The sequence below is a fragment of the Pelophylax lessonae genome (assembly GCF_965119305.1).
Source record: "Pelophylax lessonae genome assembly, chromosome: 1".
NCBI classification, from domain to species: domain Eukaryota; kingdom Metazoa; phylum Chordata; class Amphibia; order Anura; family Ranidae; genus Pelophylax; species Pelophylax lessonae.
The window spans coordinates 311,798,577-311,818,752 of record NC_138768.1 but is presented as its reverse complement, the minus strand read 5'-3'; the positions used below and the strand labels follow the sequence as shown (position 1 = coordinate 311,818,752).

General features: G+C 44.4%; 1 protein-coding gene across 3 annotated transcripts in view; it reads right to left on the bottom strand.

The window, feature by feature from the left end:
• Window positions 1-15,518, bottom strand: part of MORC2 (MORC family CW-type zinc finger 2) — a 204,927-nt gene extending 189,409 nt beyond the window's left edge. For all 3 annotated transcript variants that reach the window (XM_082266820.1, XM_082266818.1, XM_082266819.1), the window contains exon 1: window positions 15,214-15,518. In XM_082266820.1, the coding sequence (XP_082122946.1) occupies window positions 15,214-15,281 (68 nt within the window). In that variant the 5' untranslated portion in view covers window positions 15,282-15,518. The remainder of the gene's footprint in view (window positions 1-15,213) is intronic.
• Between the last annotated feature and the right edge of the window lie 4,658 nt (window positions 15,519-20,176).

The following is a 20,176-nucleotide window of genomic DNA, read 5'->3' as shown; positions in this document are numbered from 1 at the left end:
TATCAGGTGGGCACCACTCTAAACAGACTACCTCTCTACCCGGGGTTGGGGTGCTGACGGCCAGTGGGTATGCTGCGACTCAGGTCATATGCGTCCTGGCGAGGCGTTTCACTTGCAGGCCAACCCCATTAATTAGGGCTCTGTCGCGGCGAAGCCTAGTGCTGGACTATAACCTGGGCACGCTCGCTGGTCGGGCTGGGAGACCTTAAGGATCTAGCATATCCAGTCTAAAACCCAGGCCGGCTGTTGCTTGTAGTTTTACCAAAGGTTCCCAAAAAACAAGCTAAGACTGAAGTACCAGCAGGGAACTAGTTCCTACTCCTAAACTAGGCAGAATCAAACTGAAGCCTATTGAGTGTGTAGGTGTATGCCTGCAGGGACGGCCCCATAGACGTGGTAAAGCTTTTTCCTGCCTAGTGTTCTACTCCTGTAGGGGGCAGCATAACCCAATGGTCAAGAATTATATGGAGCCACGTCTGTCAATGGACGAAAGAGAAACTTTTTTTGGGTTGCAAGCCTTTATACATTTTATCATGCAGAGAAAGTTTGGCCTTCTGTTTTTATGCCCAAGGTGTCTGCGATAGCTCTTAGCAGCGCTTCAGTGTTCCCCAACGGGAAGAGAAGACTCTGGAAATCTGAGCAAAGATCATCCTCTAACTCTGAATCTTCTGAGGCTTTTTCCTGATCAGATCTGGCAGGATCCTCACCACTGCAGGATGGAATAGCAGCCTCACTAGTGAATGGATGACTGCTTGGACTCACATTAACAGGAATTTGCAGATTATGTATTACTGTGTGCAGAGGCCCAAATGATTTCAACATATTTCATTTTTTATTTTTTTTTTTTAAAAGACAGCTTGTCTTTGAAAAACCCCTGTGATTCTTTAGCAACTAGTTTGCCGATACATTTTTGACACAGCGGTTTTGTCCAACCTGAGGATAGTCTGTGACTACATGATGCACACACTTTGTTGCTGGTCTTAACCTTTTACTCTTCTGATCCCAAAGGAAGTACTGGCGCATCTTCAGGTGCACATAATGGTCTCAGTACACCGAGTAAGCCCTGGCCACATACCTTCTGCCCTAGCTGCGCAGGAAGAACCAGGGAGGCTATCCCAGGATGCTAGAAGCTGGGTGGATTGGTTGCAAACCTTCCAGTGGGGGAGAAAACCCAGGCTGAAGAGAAAAGGAGGCTCCTGGGAGGGTCCTTCTGTCGTCCCTATCCTATGCTGCCTAACCACCCTAGAGGCCAGTGGGGGCTGTTGGTCAGGTAGGTTGCTTGCAACTAGCACAGAAACCTGCATAAAAATTTACGGTGTTGATCCAGAGGAAATACAAGAACTGAGGCATACAGGTATGTGTAAACTTTTCATAAGGGTGGACATTGTGTTTCCTGTTTCTAGGTAAGAGGAGCCATCTCAGATGCTGCCCTGGAAGATGACTTGAGAAAAAAAAAAGTTTCAAAAGATTAACAAATTAGATTATACATCTCAAATAACTACTTTACAGCTCCCTCTAACTCTTTGTTCAACATCAGATGTGCATTCCTTTTATTTTAAGGAACAACCCAGTTCCCATCCCAACTTCATTTTAATAAATTGGATAACATTGTTACTTTATTTGGGCAGGTGCTGTCTCTCGTATAGCTAGCTCTTCTCTGCAGTTGCCCCTTTTGTCTGGTGGATTAGCTTTATTTGTTTTTACGAAATAGTACTGGGGAGTAGTGCTGGTTACGGTACGCTGGTGGTTCTCACTGTCCAGAATGAATCACTTTGTTGTTAACTTAGAGGCTGCCATCCTGGGTTCCTATTCAGCTCTGAGCAACTTGGTAAATTGAGGCCCTAGGTCTATGCCAGTTATAACATCCCTTATGCGCACTAAGGTACGGACATGGGATCAGGTGGCTATAGATAGGGCTAATAATATCTCCCTACACCCCGCTTTGGGGCAATCCTAAGCTGCTGCATCTGCGCTATGGGACGGTTTTGGCATTAAAATGTTACAACATATTGTGTCTGCAGGGCAACTCATATCTTTTAACTGCCTTCGGGAAAAACTTCACTTGCCCTCTTGGATGTTTTTTTCAATAGCTGCAGCTCTCTGGGGTATAATTGAGCCTCACAAGATAGAAAGGTTCCTTATTACCCATAACGCTGATAGGATCCTTTCCTCTATTTATCCTAGACTTAATAGTGGGGGCCCGAATAAGGTGACCCAATTGTTTCAGCATTGGCAGTCAGATTTTCCCACCTTATCTGTTGACGACTGGGGTGAAGGGCTTCAGAACTATGTGCCCATCGTTATTTCAGCAAGAGATAGTTATACAAACTTAAATGTCTCCATAGGGCATATTTAACCCCTCTCCCAAATTTATCCCACTCATTCTGCAAAGTGTCCTAAATGTACTCAGGAGGCGGGAACGTTCTATCATGTGGTATGGGAATGCCCCCTTCTACAGAACCTTTTGGTGGGAGATAGTAGCAGATGTAAAATAGGATTGAGGGTCTAAATATGGCAGTGGGTCCACAGATTCTTCTACTTGGGAGTATGTGAATCACTGGCTCAATCTATTTACAAACACCACTTTGTTTTATGCTGCTTTCTATGCCATAAAAGCTATACTCCTTAAGTGGAGACAACCTGATCCTCCTACGCTCATTCAGTGGGGAGCTTCGATAGACTCTGTTTTAAGCATTGTCGCTTTGATGCATGTTTCAGATAAAGGACTATTACCATGTGCAGCTGTTGACATGAGCACTGGATGCTTCCTGAGAACCCTTTTCCCTTCCTTATGGTCAGGTGGGCTAAAGGAACTATTCTCATTCTAGTGGGAGTCCCTTTCACCACCCCCCAGATGAGCTCAGCGGGGGATATTGAGTTTTTATACTGTATTGTACTGCCATTCTCTTCCCTCTGGTGGTGTGTAATGGCAGTGTAGGATCTTTCCTGACTCTGGATGTTTATTGTGCCGTTTTTGTTATATATTTGTTATACTGTAGGAGTCGTCAAAGATGACTGACACTAGCTTTCATTTTGTTCAGACTTTTTTTATTTTTTTTTTTACTTTACAGGTATTAGCAATCACATTAGATATAATTAATACTAATTTATATTAAAAACAAACCTTTGTGAGTTTCTTAGTGAATGTAATCAATCAGCATACTATATCCTGCCACCATAGTGTTTAACAATAGGAGTCCATGGAGGAAGAGGGAGGAGAGTGTCACTTACCACTGTCTATACGCCACGAGTGACTCTATAGTCGTGTGGGCTGCACAGATAAGAAAAAGGAGGAAATTAAGAGCTTAGAAGGGAACTGCAAATGAGCATGCTCCTTAGAGGACACCAGCTGGTGTACATGATCTCAGGCTGCAGTTTGAGGGGGGACAGAAGATGAGGACAGTTGAAGGCAGAATCAAATATATTTCATTCTACACAAACTGAATACTTTAGTGGCTTTGTGGTTATACACACACTGTTATATAACAGGAAATTAGTTTTTCATAGTCTGCGTTTAGACACTTTAATGGGCATTCATGGTATCTAAAATTTTAAAGCATGTCTAAACTATCCCAAAAGCAAAGTTTACACTAGCATCAAAAGCAGTGTGTTAATGGGCTTCATGGTATCTTAAATTTTAAAGCACCTCTCAACATGCCCCAAGAGTCACACAATCAATGCAAAATGCCTTTAGGCAAGATGGCAGCTGAAAGAACAGCCTGCAACAATAAAACTATAGTGCAGAAAAAAACAAGCAAGTGCCTACAAAGAAAATAGGGTCCACAACCATGGCTGTGACAGCAGACCTTTATCTATACTAGCCTTTTAAAAATTTTCAACATGGAGGAACCCTTGAAATAACTTTCCAGGCTCAGGGAACCCCTGCTAAAAACTACTATATCCTAGTGTTGCACAAATAATTGTTAAAAAGAATGAGCAATGAATGAACAATTGCGATCTCAATTCACCCTCACGATCTTAAAACAGCATGTCCTCGATTCCTACAGAGCCGTTCTCTGCTCACTCACAGCTGTCAAAAAAAAGGAACCCCTGCAAAACTGGATTTTTGTACTTACCATAAAATACTTCTCTCTGAAGTTCATTGACAGATGTAGCTCCATATTGTCTTGACCATTGGGTTATGTTGGCACCTACAGGAGTATGACACTAGGCAGGAAAAAGCTTTACCACGCCTATGGGGCTGCCCCTGCAGGCATAACTTCACACACTCTGCTACAGCCCTCAGTTTCGTTGCAAGCAGTGTTTAGAAGACAAAAAAAAAAAAACATTCCACTCAAATAGAGGGGCGGGTGTTGCGTCTGTCAATGAACTTCAGAGAAAAGTTTTTTACGGCAAGTACAAAAATCCAGTTCTCTATTGTTCATTGACAGATGCAGCTCCATATCTTCTTGACCATTCGAACGTCCCAAAGCAGTATTTGCATGAGGGGTGCAGGGAATGTAATTCCCCAAAGGCTAAAATTTAACCAACCAGGTGACATGGAGCTCAACCGGGAACAAATGGAGCTCACCTAGAAAAAAAACATACACCCTCAAAGAGAAACAAGCAAAGGTTCTCCTTTAAATAGCAGCCTGCAAAACCTTGCGGCCAAAAGAGGCATCCAAAGATGCCAACACATCTTCTTTGTAGAACTATGTGTACATACCAGACAACCAAGTTGCCACCTTGCAAACTTGCATCACTGACACTTGATGGCGAAAAGCCCAAGAGGCATTCAGCACCCTAGTAGAATGCGCCTTCACAGGGAAAGGAGGAACCTGACCCTTCAGTGAATAAGCCTGAACCACCGTCTGCTTGATCCATCTAGCAATGGTAGCAGTAGACTCAGCCAATCCCTTACGAGGTCCCTCGGTAAGGACAAAAAGAGCTTCTGATTTTCTGAAAGACCTCAGTAGCCGCCAGGTAAACCCCGATTGCCACCACATCCAAAGAATGCAAAGCAATTTCCTTGGGATGCTTGGGCTTAGGACAAAGTGAAGGAAGCACAATATCTTCATTCAAATGAAAATCAGAAACCACCTTAGGAAGAAAAGACTGTTTAGGTCAAAGTACCACTTTTATCTCTGTGGACCACCAGATAAGGAGAGCGGCAGAACATCGCCAATTCAGACACACTGCGGGCAGAAGAGATAGCCACCCAAAAGGCAACCTTCTGAGACAATGAAAGCAGATAAATTTCCCTAATGTTCTCAAAAGGAGGCTTTTGAAGAACAGAGAATACCAAATTCAGATCCCAGGGAGGCAGCGGTGATCGCCGCGGAGGAGCCATATGGTGCACCCCCTGAATGAAAGTGTGACTCAAGGCATGCGTAGCTAACAGGCGTGGGAAATATATAGCCAGACCCGACACTTCGCCTTTGATAGTGCCCTAAGCCAACCACTATTCAACCCCTTTTTACAGAAAGGCCATCACCCTAGCTACCGAAAACAAGCAAGGGTGCACCTTCAGCAATTCACACCATGAAATGCACGATTTCCACGTATGATAATAGATCTTCCTGGAAGCAGACTTCCTGGCCTTCAATAAACATAGGAATCACAGAGTCAGAAATACCTCTATCCCTCAACACCTGGCTTTCAACAGCCATGCCGGTAAAGCCAGCAACTGTAAAGCAGGATGGAAGATCGGACCTTGAGACAGCAGATCTTCCCTGAGAGGAAGTCTCCAAGGAGCATCGGCGACCAACCTTACTAAGTCTGCGTACCAAAACCGGGCGAGGCCAGTCTGGGGCCACCACAATGAACGGAATCCCTGCCACCTCTGTCCTGCGTAGAAGCCTCAGCAGGAGTTTCAGCGGAGGGAAGGCATAAAATCAGCCGATACTGACCCCAAGGTGCCACCAGTGCGTCTGTGGCATCGGCCAGAGGATCCCGAGACCTGGCTACAAACCTCTGAACATTCTTGTTGAGAGAAGAAGCAAACAGATCAACCTCGGGTGTCCCCCACTGAACACACAGGAGATGAAACACCTCCGGGTGTAGGGACCGCTCCCCTTGAACCAACACCTGACGGCTCAGGTAATCCGCTTGCCAGTTTTCCACACCTGGGATGTGCCCAACAGAGAGCTGGAACAAACTTTTCCGCCCAGACCAGAATCGCGGCCACCTCCCTGGCCGCCAAGTCACTCCTAGTGCCCCCGTGGTGATTGATGCAAGCCACAGCCGTGGCATTGTCAGATTGAATCCGAACCAGATAATCTTGCAGATGAGTCGACTAGTGGCTCAGACAAAGCTTTATTGCTCTGAGCTCCGAGGTTCCCTGGGCACAGAGCTTCCCCAGCACCGCCCCAGCCCAACAGGCTGGCATCCGTGGTTACCACCATCCAAAACAACGGAAGAAAGGGCTTGCTCTGGCATAGTGCTGGTGAATGAAGCCACAACAGAGCAGACTTTGTGGTGTGACTCAACCGAATCAAAGTGTCCAAGGACTTTGGATCCTCACTCCATTTGACAATAATCTCTTTGCAAATGTCTCGTGTGGAACTGAGCAAACGGAACCGCCTCCAAGGTTGATACCATCAGAACCAAGGCCCGCAGGCAAGTCCACAGAGAGGACAAATTGTTTGCCAACAGCGACTGGATAGCCCCCTGCAACTATTGCAGCTTGTCCGGGGGAAGAAAGACCCTCGCCAAAGCGGAATCCAGAGTCAGGCTCAGATAATCCAGTCTCAAGGAAGGTATCAGGGCGGATTTCTTGAAATTGATCTTCCAACCGAACTCTTGCAGGGTTCTGACAGCGATTGTCAAGTCGCCCAGCAGGGCTGATTGAGAGTCCGCACTCAAGAGGAGATCGTTCAGATACCCCAGTACCAAAATCCCCCCGTTGGCGTAGTAATGCCAACACTGGGGCCAGCACCTTAGTAAAAACCCTGGGGGGTGGAGGCGAGACCAAAGAGTAACGCCACAAATTGATAATGCTCCTCTGCTAGAGCAAAGTGAAGAAACTGCTGTAGTCCAGTGTAGATAGGAAGTGTAGATATGCGTTCTTGATATCTATGGAGGCCAAAAAGTCTCCCTGTTCTAAGGACGCCACTACCATTCAAATGGATTCCATTCGAAACTTCTGTACCTGCACAAAGCGGTTCAGAGCCTTGAGGTCCAGGATAGGAAGCACCTTGTCTTCTTTACTGGGCATAGTACACAGGTTTGAATAAAACCCTAGAAGGCATTCCTGAGAGGGAACCGGCACAATCACCCTTTGTGAAAGCAGATCCTGTACCGCCTCTCGTAGATCCCTTAACTGCTCTGCAGATGGACAGATTCTTCCCGTCCAATCTTTGCCTGACAATCAAGACCGGAATTTGATCTTGTACCCTGATCGGATCAGTTTGTGAAGCCATTTGTCCTGAATCAAGAAAGTCCATTGTTCCAGAAAGAAAAAAAGACATTCCATCACCCCAGGAAAGGTTGAGGGCGCCCCTTTATGCAGACGAGGATTTGTCTGCAGATCCAGACTGACCGGTCTTTGATTTACCTGACCATGTCTTCCTGGAACCCCCAGAAAACCGGAACGGCTTCCCTGTCTCTTGCAACCCAGAGGTACGAAAAAGCCGCCTATGAGCAGTAAAAGAAGGCCCCCGTTGAACACGTGGTACCTTGTCCTTAAAGGATTGAGGGAGAAGAGTACTCTTCCCACCCGTAAAGTCTTTGATCAACTCATCTAGGGAGGATCCAAACAACCTCTCCCCCATGAAGGGAAGATCAGAGACTTTTTGGAAGCCTGGTCCACAGACCAGCTTTTTAACCACACCATGCGTCTAATAGCAAACCCCACCGTAGACACTCTGGCCACTAGGGTGCCGGGGGGAGCTGTTCCATTTCCAAGTTACCTTTAAGTACTTCCCCCATTCAGTGACCGTCTGACACCAGAATGTTCACAAATATTGGTTTCAAAATGGAGCCCACTAACATGTGTAGACGGCGAGACAGAGACTCAACCCGTCTATCCATGGGATCCATAAATAACGGGGATTCCTCCACCGGAACCACAGTAGACTTATTCAGTCTGGAAACTGGATGATCCACCTTTGACGGCACGGTGCACCGAGTAGAACCCGCATCTGCAAAAGGATAACGGCGTTTAAAGCGCTTGAGCACCACTAGCATGTGCTTGATGCTCTACCACTGTTTATTAACAATATTGTCAAAAAGATACAGGCACCTAAACACCTTGCCCGATTTCTGGGTCTTGCGGGTGCCAAAAGACACTTGCGAACCTGACGCTGTAAACGGCTGACGAGGACAGGTCCTTTTAACCATCAGAATGCAAAGACACCGATCCATCAGGATGGGGTGCGTCCACGGCGGCCATTTCTGCATCAGAATCTGAGGATACTACACCAGGAGGTGAAGGCAAAGGGCGGTTACGGCTAAGAGCACTTTTTAACACTAAATCCACTTTGGGACACCAGGCTTTCTAAAACTGCTATAAAAGCAGACAGGGGCTGCAACCCAGAGGGTCCCCCAGCCGCACCGAGGGGTCTGGAGGTAAAAATTCCTCCTGGGACTCCATTTACACTGAAAATAAAATAATGCAGTGTCACTTTAAAAAAAGTCACAAAAACGCGATTGCACCGCTGCACTAGCGGTATTGCAAGTCCCAATCAAGCGCAATCTGTTAGAGTGAGGAAAAACCTACAGGGAACCCCAAAAATATTACCAAACCGCTCAGGAGGCTTGCTGGAACATTCTGTGTAACATTAAGTAGAAAACGATCGGACACAGAAAATAGAAAAAAATGTGTCAGGGATACAGCCGTACTGGCATTTCTGCCAGTACAAGCCATGGACGCTCCTGGCTCAATCGATAAAAGCCCTCTGCTGGCCCGTCAGGGAAATGGCCGTAGGAGAACTGGCAACATTGCCAGTAATAGCAATGGTCGTTCCAGCCTCAATTGACACTGCCCTCTGCTGGCCTATAAAAGGTGGCCATAGGAGCAGACTCATTGCTGGATTATCTCTCAGCTTCCTGTGTTCTTGTGCTTCCTGTTTCCTGTTTGGACTTCCTGTTGTGACCCGGCTTGTTTCTGAACCATCTGATCTCCTCCTGGTGTTTGACCCTCGGCTTGCCTCTCGGACTTTGCTCTTGCTACTACCTGCCTGTTTTCCCAGTGTATGACCCCGGCTTGCCTAAGGACTCTGTTTCTGCCTGCTCACCTGTGTATGACCCCGGCTTGTCCCTGCTCTGCTACTTACCTTGCTCTTGGACTGATCACCGGTGTTTGACCCTCGGCCTGGCTTTTACTACTCTTCTAGTTGCCTGCCTTACCCAGAGTTCCTGAAATCATCTGGTGTTCACCACAGGCGACCTGTGCTACTTGGGACGCTTCACCTCCTGTACCACTTCCAGGGGTGACTCACACTGAGCTGCAAGGGAGGCCCTCTCTGCACTTCGGCCTCCATCCAGACTGTGACAAAATGGTCATTGCAAGATTTTTAGTGTCAAGCTTTCTGCCTGTCCAGCGATCGTGGACTACAGAAAAATGGCCGCCCCGTGCATTCCTATGGGGAACTAACAGGAAAAGGCTGCCCAAGCATTTTCAATGGGGAAAAAATAAGCATGAATCCAAAACAAAATGGTGGCCCCCACGGCCCACCAAGCGGTCTCCTGGAACCCCAGGGGATCCCAGACAGGAGGCATTGGAGGGTCCCTAGGAAGAGACCCCACCAGGACAGTACCCCCCCACGCAGAAAATTCTGCAGTGGCCGCAATATTTCCGCCCCCCCCCCCCGAGGTAGGAACCTACTATAGGAAAGGGGGAAAACAGCCTGGTAAGAGGGAGGCCTGGTATATCTGAGAGGCCAGGGGAATGGAGGGATGCCCGAGGGTCCGACTATTCCAAGGAAGAAGCCCACGTCCACCCCGAGACCGCCAGAGAGTTGGGGGGATAACTTTACTGACCATACCACGGTATCAGATGGGCACCACTCTGGACAGACTACATCCCACCCAGGATGGGGTGCAGTCAGCCAGGTGGTACGCTGCAACTAAGGGCGTTCCAGCGAGACGGGCCACTCGCAGGCTCGTCCCCTTTCATCGGGGCTCTGGCGTGGCAAGGCCTAGTGCTGCACTAGAACCTGCTCACACACACTGGCCAGGCTGGGAGACCTTAAGGGTTTTGATTATACAGTCCAAAACCCAGCCGGGTGCTGCTTGTAGTTCTCCAGGAACTCCAACTAGTAAATAAAAAATTACATATAACAAAAGTTTCCCTATTAAATAGCTAAGACCAAAGTCTCAGCAGGGAACAAGGTCCTACTCCTAAACTAGGCAAAAACAAATTGAGGGCTGTAGCAGAGTGTGTGGGGTTATGCCTGCAGCGACAGCCCCATAGGCGTGGTAAAGATTTTTCCTGCCTAGTGTCCTACTCCTGTAGGGGGCAGCATAACCCAATGGTAAAGAAGATAGGGAGCTGCATCTGTCAATGAACGATAGAGAAATGTTTATCAACATTGTTAAGGCTGCTAGATAACTATAAACACAATGCTTTACAATGTATCTTTTCGTTCTTTTAGATCAAAAGGAATGAGCTTCTGTAAGTAAGGGCACATTAACCTCTTTAAAGACTAAGCCTTTTTCTGACACTTGTTGCTTAAAAGTTCAAATCAGTATTTTTTGCTATAAAATTACTTAGAACCCCCCAAATGTTATATATATTTAGCAGAGACCCTAGAGACTAAAATGGCGATTGGCGATCGTTGCAATCTTTTATGTCACACGGTTTGCGCAGAACTCATTCAAACGCACTTGTTTGGGAAATAATACACTTTAGTTTTTTTTTTTTTTTAATTTATTAAACAGTAAAGTTGGCCCAATTTTTGTGTATAATGTAAAAGATGTTACACTGAGAATTGTGAGAGAATCGTTATCTTTATTCTAAGCAAAAAAGAAATTGTGAGGCTCTTTTTATCCAGAATCGTGCAGCTCTACTATATCCACAACACATGACACATTAGTGTGATAGTCAGTGGGAAGAATGTTACTTATATTTGTGGTCATTGGGAAGTACAACTTTTACAGAAGCTAAAAAGATCAGGAGGAGACTTATCTGAGAGACAGAAATTTCTCATTACTTGAGGAACCATTGGAGGAACACTGATTAGCATGCTATACATGGCTAAACTGGAGAGATTGCAAGATCTAAGATATTCAAGCCTGTCTCCTGGTGAAAAACTTGATCCAAAAGAAAATAAAATAAAAGTAACTGGTTAAAAATAAATTGGATAAAATAGCTCTAACCCAGGACATGGGTGAGGGGCATCTTCCTCCTTGGAAGCTAGGAAAAAACAGTTTCTAGCAGTTGTCAGGATTTAACTATTTGGTACTGACCCTCAAAGTTGCCTTTTTTGTGTGCCTAGCATCCTCCTAAAGATAAGAGCTGTGTCCTTCAATGAACAATAGAGAGAATTCTCTCTGCAATAAACACTCTGGTGAGCATTACTTCAAAGAAAATAAATTTTGTACAAAATCTGATCAAATGAAAAAGTGACAACGGATTGGCAGCTTGCATCAATGGGCAATTGCAGCTCCCTTTAAGCATACATTTGAGATCAGTTAGAGGTGCTTCTGATGTGCACTCGAGCTCCTGAACTGCTGCAACCTGCATTTGCGCTCCCATGGACTTTTATGGAGAAGCAGCTCTGAAAGGAACAAATACCATTGACAGATGCCCTTTTTACTGCCAAAAAAAATAAATAAAAGGATGGTAAAATTCAGAGATTGCAAATACTTTTAACAGTTTATGTGGCAATGCAGAGAAATTAAGGAAATAAGAAAAACTATTTGCTATTTCAACAGATGACAAGCAAACTTTGATAGAGAAGCTGCAGACAAAAAGGAGGGTTTTAACTTCCTCAACCCCTTTTGTGCCAACGCCACCTGGCCCTTTAAGAGGTTTCAGATGCCAGAAGGCGGGGCGAGGTTTATCATCATGTGGCCGCCCTGACTGGCTGTCATGGCGATCACATGATCAGACAGCTCCCAATCGCAAGAAGCAATCAGGAGCTTTCCGTTAGCCGCAAGTAAGTGCGCTGGGCGCGCACTCTAAGCACAGCAGTCTGCAAATTGGTACGCAAATATGCAGCCACTCAGTGCCAAGGCCCACCCACCGAGAGGTCGCATACTTGCGTAATGTCCGCGCCTAAGGGTTAAGGTAGCTACAGAAAGTAAAGAAAAACTTGAGTTGAAAATTGATGAGCTGTGCAAGAATTAAGACTATGCCACAAAAATTCACAAAAGTGACACATTTCCCTCCCTAGCATTCACACACTTCCCCTTCGCACAATTTCTGAATAATATCTAGTACATCTTACAAAAGCAATACAATCACAATACATTTTCAAGCAAGTCCAATATGGTTGACAATGATGTACACAGGTCCATGTCATTTTTTACGACTGTTCATACATTATAAACGTCCTATATCGGACGTTCACCCCATGCCCTTTGACACCTTCAGTTTCCATCCTCTAGTACATTGAGTATACACTTATGGTACCACACCCTCAAAAGCAATGAGAAAAAAAAATAAAATAAAAATTATATTATAATATATATATATACAGTATATATATATAGCAATGGCGATTATTAAACCTTTAAGTGGTTGCAAACCTGTAAACCCCATTCATGAAATCTTACCTAGGCACATATCTGTAGCGTTTACTCATCTCTCTCCAAAGCTCTGAGTGCCGTTTGTCCCTGGTGCTCCGTTCCTCTATCAGCAGGGTGACTTCTGACAAGCTTTCCGACACATCTGATAACAGTAGCTGAAAATTTGTGTCGGGGGAGGGAGCTTAGAAGTAGAATAGCAGAGAGTTTGTCTATTCAGACTACAGCTCTGCATTCCTTTGTTCCCCTACCTATGTGGAGAGGGGGGGGGGGGTGCCTTTCCTCCAATTAGCTCACACAGTGTAAGTCCAGACTCCTCACCCACTGCTGAAAGATGAAGATAGATTTCTAACAAGATCCACATTTTTCAAAGAGTGTAGAAAGTTGAAGACTGCAGACAAGTAAAACTTATGTGAAAGGATTTTTGTTTCATCCCTGTATATCTACTGAGGCTATTCACTTCACTGGGTATATGTGAGGGTTTACATCCACTTTAAGTTGCTTGCATTAGTAAATAGGAAAATAATACATTTACTTGTTTCAGAATGGGGTTTTTTTTTTTTACATTTTTGTTTTGTTACTTTTTGGTTTCCAGGCCTAGGCAAAATGATTTCATACATCCCAGGTATCTTTAGAAGGAGATGTTTTTTTTCAGCTAACCACACCCTCCTGCCTGCATTGTCTAAAGGCAGATGGATTCCACAAAGTAAATGCTACATGAATCATGAACCCTAACTCAAGATAGTTGCAGCCAGAAATACTAGGCGTTTGCAAAGTGGTTTCTCAACAAACTAAAACATGGAGACATGAATGGATGGGTGAGTTTACTTTAAATATTAGCATGAGCAAATTGGATCATGCTTTGCTTGGGTTTTTCATCTTCCTCTGAATCAACTGTGATTATAGGATTGTGTATATGAGATTGTGATATCCCTTTAGTATGGTTGGGTTTTCTTTTTTATTGGTTGAGCTAGATGGACTGGTGTCTTTTCAATCTGACTATGTAACAATGAATTATCGTGTTTGGTTTGTGGTGCTCAGGAGGTAGTGTAGTTCTGCTTTCAGGTCAGTTATATGAACGCATTGATGATCATCTTTCATCTTTAGTGAAGTTAAATAAAAAAATTAGCAAAACACCAAATCTTCAAGGTATTGAACTAAATACTGTTTCCAGGTTGCAAAACGGCTAAGCACATTGCTTCTTGTTGACCCACTTTCAGGCCCTATTCACACCTGAACCTTTTATAGCTTGAAGCCCCAAATGCTGGGGGGGCACAATACACCTCCATTGTGGTGGTTTACATCCCCACTCCAAAATGCCTGAAGCCAAACACTTGAAGCTGAAAAGAATTTGGAGCTACTTTTGTAGATTGATTCGGACAAAATAGTGCATTTTGAGGCCTATAGAATTGCATTGGTGCAAATAAAAAAGCGCAAAATGAGTGTTTGGTAGCTTATATGTTCAGACGGCAACAAGTTAAGTCATAGATGATACTATTTTCTATAGCCTAATAGAAAAACGTCTGAAGCTCAAACTTTTTAACAAAGCGCGAATAAAGACAAACGCAAAATTGCGATGCTCAGGTGTGAATGCAGCCTCAGAAATCAGGTTTAGTTTAAAAGAAAAGCCATTAAAGTGATTGTAAATGATCACCTTGTAAAAAAACCCATTAAGTTTAAAAAATAGATTGAAGGCAATGCATGTTTGTATTGATATAAATAAAAACATAAATACCTTTTTCCTTTTTTTATAAGTGTCCATTCACATTGGTACGACTTGTCAGGCGACTTGGTCAGACTGACAAGTCGTGCACCGTCACTCCCATAGTGTAGTACAGGACCGGTTCTAATAGGAGCGACACAAGTCGCTCCGACTGAGAAAAAGGGTCCTGTACTACTTCAGGGCAACCTGGAGGCGACTTGCATTGACTTCCATTATGTGAAGTCCGTGCAAGTCGCGCTGCACGGGACTTCACAGGTCGCCCCCTAAGTCAGAGCGACCTAATGTGAACGGAGCCTCAGTGATCACATTCCATCTGTTCTCAGCTGCATAAGAGCTGGGAAGAAGCAACAGTGAATGGCTGTGCAGAATGGGTGTGTCAGTACAAGTCTGGTCATTGGAGGAAAGCATACAGAGTTCCAAGCATAGCTATAGAACTGACTAGTGTGTTCTCCTGCTTAGTGTGGTCAGTTTTTAATAGGAAAACAGAGGGACTGGCAGGAACACCAGGGATTTCACATAAAGTAAGCAACACAAGGAGAGCATGATACTTTCTTATATAAGTACATGGTACAGCAGGCACATACCAGGAACATGAAGTGTCGGGGTAACAATCACTTTAGGTTGACTGTTCATACACAAGAGAATTATCTAAGAAATTAACATTACCTAGGACAATACCATTGTCACCATGGTTACTTGGATACCTTGTTGGCATATTTCTTAAAAAAAAAATATCCTAGGTCATTTGATTTGTTTGCAGTGTTAAGAAAGCACTGTTGACGCAATGCTCATCCAGTAATTGGAAGACATGTAGAAGGTCAAAACCACAAGAAAAAAATCTTGACAATCAGAATACTCACGAATTAGTGTGCAGATACTCGAAGGTCAACTGGGCCCGGTTCAAACTGCTATAGTTTGTAAACGCCATAAGTGCACTGCTCAGTGCCTATGGAGGCTGAACGTGAAAAAAGAACCTATAGTCGATAATCAGGGTATCGTTCAATGCTGATCTTGGAAGCCCGTCTGTGGGCGATACAACATGCCTCCAGTTCAGTACTCAACCACCATCCACAGTCCAACGTCAAGTGGTCTACAATCTTCGGGATGATCAATTGGAAGGTCGGCGTTCAACAGTATCTGTAAGTACAGAAAAACCTAACATCCATCATTTTGTTCCCTAGTAGTCGATGCAGAATAACCAACACCACAAATCCAGACAGCCCTCAAGCCTGAGGAAGGTGTGTGCTAAACCTACCCTCTACACAAGTATGGAGATGTGAATCTCCCACTCCTGTTAATGGAAAACTAACAATTCCAGTCTAATGGGTTGGGGTCATGCCTTGCAGACCTCACCAAGCCACTCCTATGGTTGAAAGCAGACGTAGAGCCTGCAATGGAACCCTCTGTGAGGAGAGCACGTTGTCAGACACGGATAGACACAAAGTGCGCGATTCCCGCTTCTCCTAACACAGCCGAGCCTTGTGCACCATAGGAATGCCGTCCACCTCACTCTCCAACCCTCTCTCTCGATCAGGCAGTCTCTGGCTCTGCAACCCGTTTCCGGCGGGCTTCTCCGCCCCTTCCGCAGTGCGCCAATCTCTCCGGTCACCGGCCGCCGCCCCCTGAACACGCCTCTATGAACGCTGACGACACGACAGAGAAGAAGAGGGCGGCTGTCGGCCTTATTTCCACATAGCTGCTCGACCTTTTCCTTGTGGAAGAAGCCCCGAGTCCTCAGTGTGCGCCTCTCATGGCAGAGCAGAGCGGCTCGGCGACCCCCACCCCCTCAGCCTACGTGACGTGTATCGGCGGTGGAGGGGGAGGCGAGGTGCAGGGCGGGGAGAAGAACAACACGCTGTTCTTGTCTGTGGTGAGGGGAGGGGGGCGACCAGATGAAAATGGAGAACCTTGTGCGCGCACCAAATCTGCGTTGGTCGGGGTTATCCTCTTCTTATTTGTGAAGGCAGCGGGAGCATGAGGAGCTCGGCTGTAGAGAAGTGGAATTGTATTGTCGGCGGTGGTGACTTGGTTGTTTTACTTCCCGTTACGTGTGTGAGCGGGTTATGAAGGAGACATGGCCGCCGCTGTCGGGTTACCTCAGGAGGTGTGTGGCGCAGTTTGTCAGTGCTCGTGCCTGTGGCTCTTTAGAAAGGCCGTTTTCCTGCTAGGTCTTGTGCTCGGCGTTTAGGCGGCTCGGCTGTGACTGTAGAAATCTTTAACTCTGATAAAGAATGGCTGGCTCCTTTCTTGGCGTTCAAGCCTGACTAGGATTGCACAAAACCAGGATTGTGTTGTGTACACACAAAGAGCATTCCATGTTTGTTTTGTTCCTCCGCACAGTTGGGCATCCGTGTGACATGTTTGGAAGGGCTTTTTGGTAGTGTGTGTCGGATCCGTTTGTTAGTTTATCCCCTGATTTCCAGTATTGTTTCCAGAGATTTACCGAAAAATCAGGATTCACCTGGTCGTAACCAAAAATGATATATATATATATATATATATATATATATATAATTTTTATATAGAATTGTATTCAACTTTTTGATATCACGAATTGAAAGTGAATATTAATTTGTCGGCCGTTATCGGCACCTTGTAGCACAAGAAAAATGCAGCCCTATATACATTCTATGTATGTTTTTACATTGTCCTGTTGTGCTTCGGTTGTGTTGTTAAAAATCCTGCTGCATTTTTGGTCAGTTTAAAAAAAAAAAAAAAAAAAACCCGCACCTCCCAGTTGAAGTGCATTGAAAACACCCCTATACCGCACCCGTGCTTGTGCTACGTCTTGTGATGCTGTTTTTGAGTCACATGAACGAAGAAAAACACACCATAAGCACAGCAAAATCGTGTGCATTATTGGCACCTTTTTCTCTATTGGCAAAATGCAGAAAATACATTTTTCGGCCGCCAACATTTTGGTGCATCTTTGTGTCCATTCCAACCCTTCTTTGTAGGGGATCTTCAACGATACCTATACTCCAGCTTCAGGGTGCCGATTTTTCACTCATCTTGTTTGGCCAGTTCAGGATGATGTCATACATGCACAGGAGTGCAGTCAACTCAGCACACAGCGAATGTGCTAGAATATAAAATGAGCTACGCATACGCAGCTCAGTGAGCTTTTCTACGGGAGACTGTAGACAAGTGTATTTTATTGAAAAAGAGGCATTATCTGTCTTTAATAAAAAGCCTGTCTATGTTGCAATTTCGAACTTTATGGCTTTAGTTCTACTTTAAAGCGGAACAATACTCCACTACGAGCGGCCAACTTCAGGATCTTCGGGGATTATGTCACTCGCATGCGTGGGAGCTTAGTGAGAATAAGCTTTGTCAGATTTGTACAGTGAGCTGCGTGTGTTCTTTGTACAAGGGTGGTCAGACAGATGAATAACTTTAATGCAGAAGAGATAAAGCACGTCTCTTCTGCATTAAAATTCCTGCCTGTCCACCCATTTTTAAAACTCTAAGCTAAAGTTCCACTTTAAATATATAGTGAATTGGAGGAGTTGCATGCGTTATAGCGGAACTAAACCCATCAATTTAACGGTTAAATTCAAGGCATGACATGAATAACTGTGACAGTTGATTTGAACCAAATGGTCAAGGCTTGAAATGGCTGGTATAACTGATCACATGTATCACCAGGGCAGCTGCAATTCTAACACATCTAGAGGTGCACCGAATGTACATTTTTTATTTTTATAGTTGCAATAAATTCAACTTTTAAAATTAATATCATGAATTTAAATTCATTTGTCGGCCGTTATTGGCACCTTTTAGTGCAAGAAAAGCTCAAGAAAAATGTATCCCTTTAAATTGTATGTATGTCTTCACATAGCCTGTTGCACTTTTATTGTGTTAAAAATCCTACTTGCTGCATTTTTGATCAGTTGGAAAAAAAAACACCATCAAAAATGCTCCTTACTGTTTTAAATGCATTGAAAACACAGCAAGAATACATCAATAACGCACCCTTGTTACGTTTTTTGATGTGCTTTTTAAAGTCACATGATCTATGAAAAACAAACCATAAGTACAGTTAAATTGCCTACGTTGTTGGAGCCATTATCGACACCTTTTTCTCTTCTCGGCAAAATGCAGATAACACCATTTTTTGCCGTTATGTTTTGTCCGATGAAATTCAGGTGCATCTCTTGAACAATTGCATCGAAAGTGGTATTTTTCATATTATTTTTTTTTTTAACGTGTGTACTGTACTTTTGCTCTGTCTAGTTCATCCTAAGCCAGCTTAATAAGGTTTTATTTCTGGAGATTTTCTTGCTTTTTCATGATTTGAAGCCTACTGTTGCAATTCTAAAGGTAGTTCAGAGAGAGCCTGGAGTTACTGGATGTTTTGTACCATTTTCTTGGTCTAGGATAAACTCACCTACAAGGTATAAACAAGAGATTATTGCATGGAACTTTGAAATGTTGTGCTAGGCCTTTTGATTCAGGGTGCCAGTCACTCGAGACCAGTAGCCAACTCTGGATCCATCAAAGGAGCCACAGACCATCATGCTTCCTATTCCATGTTTGATGGTGTTTGTCATGGAGGGTATATGAACAAGGAAGGCCTGACAATGGACAAAGGTATTGTTAACCATCGCCTCCTCCATTGTAATCAGAAATTTACAGGCATGCTGGTAAATATTCAAAAGAACTCTAAATCCCTGAGTCTGGATGCAGTTAACCTCTGAAAATGCACAATATACCCAAGCGTCCCCACTCACAAATTACAGGCTTATGAAAAACCTCACTTGTGAAATCACAAATAACTCTGCTCGCCAGAAGTCTGGCACAAAGGCGTTTCCAGACTACACTACTCTGATAGTAGATGTCATGTAATCTTTTACTCTCAGGTACAGATGCCTGGCAACCTGTTAGTCAGTGGTACCAAATTCAAAAACAATACATATGTAGCTACATGGGGAGATCAGACAGTTAAGAAGTTGGAACCAGAATGATCTGAATTTTATTTTTCCACCACAACGTGACGTATATAAGATAGGTTGTATAAAAAATATTTGACCAATCAAAGGTTAGTAGAAACTATAGCATGCTCAGAGTTAGTCTAGTGATTGCAGGTTTTTTTTTTTTTTTTTTTTTTTTTTCCAAGGGATCACCATCAAAGATATATTTGTCTTTTGTGGTTATTTTGCAGACAACCATCTGGGGTCTTTTCAGACAGGTTCCCCAATTCTAGATAAAATGTTTCATCAGTCAAATTTATTTATGGCTTTTTGCAAGTGTGCATTTAAAATAAAGTAGACTCAGATTAATATTCTCATTAAGAAAGCCATTTTGCCACCTCACATTTAAAGAGGAGCTTCACCTAGTACAGTTAACAAAAATGTATTAAGTCAGCAGCTATAAATACTGTAGCTGCTGACTTTAAAAAAAAAAAACAAAACACACACTTACCTGTCCCAGCATCCAATGATGTCCTCCCACTACCAGGCACTTTGCCAGTCTTTGGGTCCAGGCGCTGGCATCCAAACTGTTGGCAGCTGACTGTGACTCCTAGGGGCTTCACAGCTGGCAGCATGCTGTACTTTATGAATAGTCCCATTGTCTCCTGGGACGAGGGTGGCTAAACTTCAGCTCGGATTGCCGCTGTCAAAATAAGGTACCTTCACCGCCAAAGCCAGTGTTTATATTAGCCGGCGCCGGAAGTGATGTCATGACGTCACTTCAGGCCTCCGAGCATCATAGAGATGGCCGGGGACCATCTGGTCCACAACCAGCTCTATGGTAAACCGCTGCCACCTGCAAATCTATTCTCTGGCTCCCCTATCACACAGGAGAAGGAGGGGGGGGAGG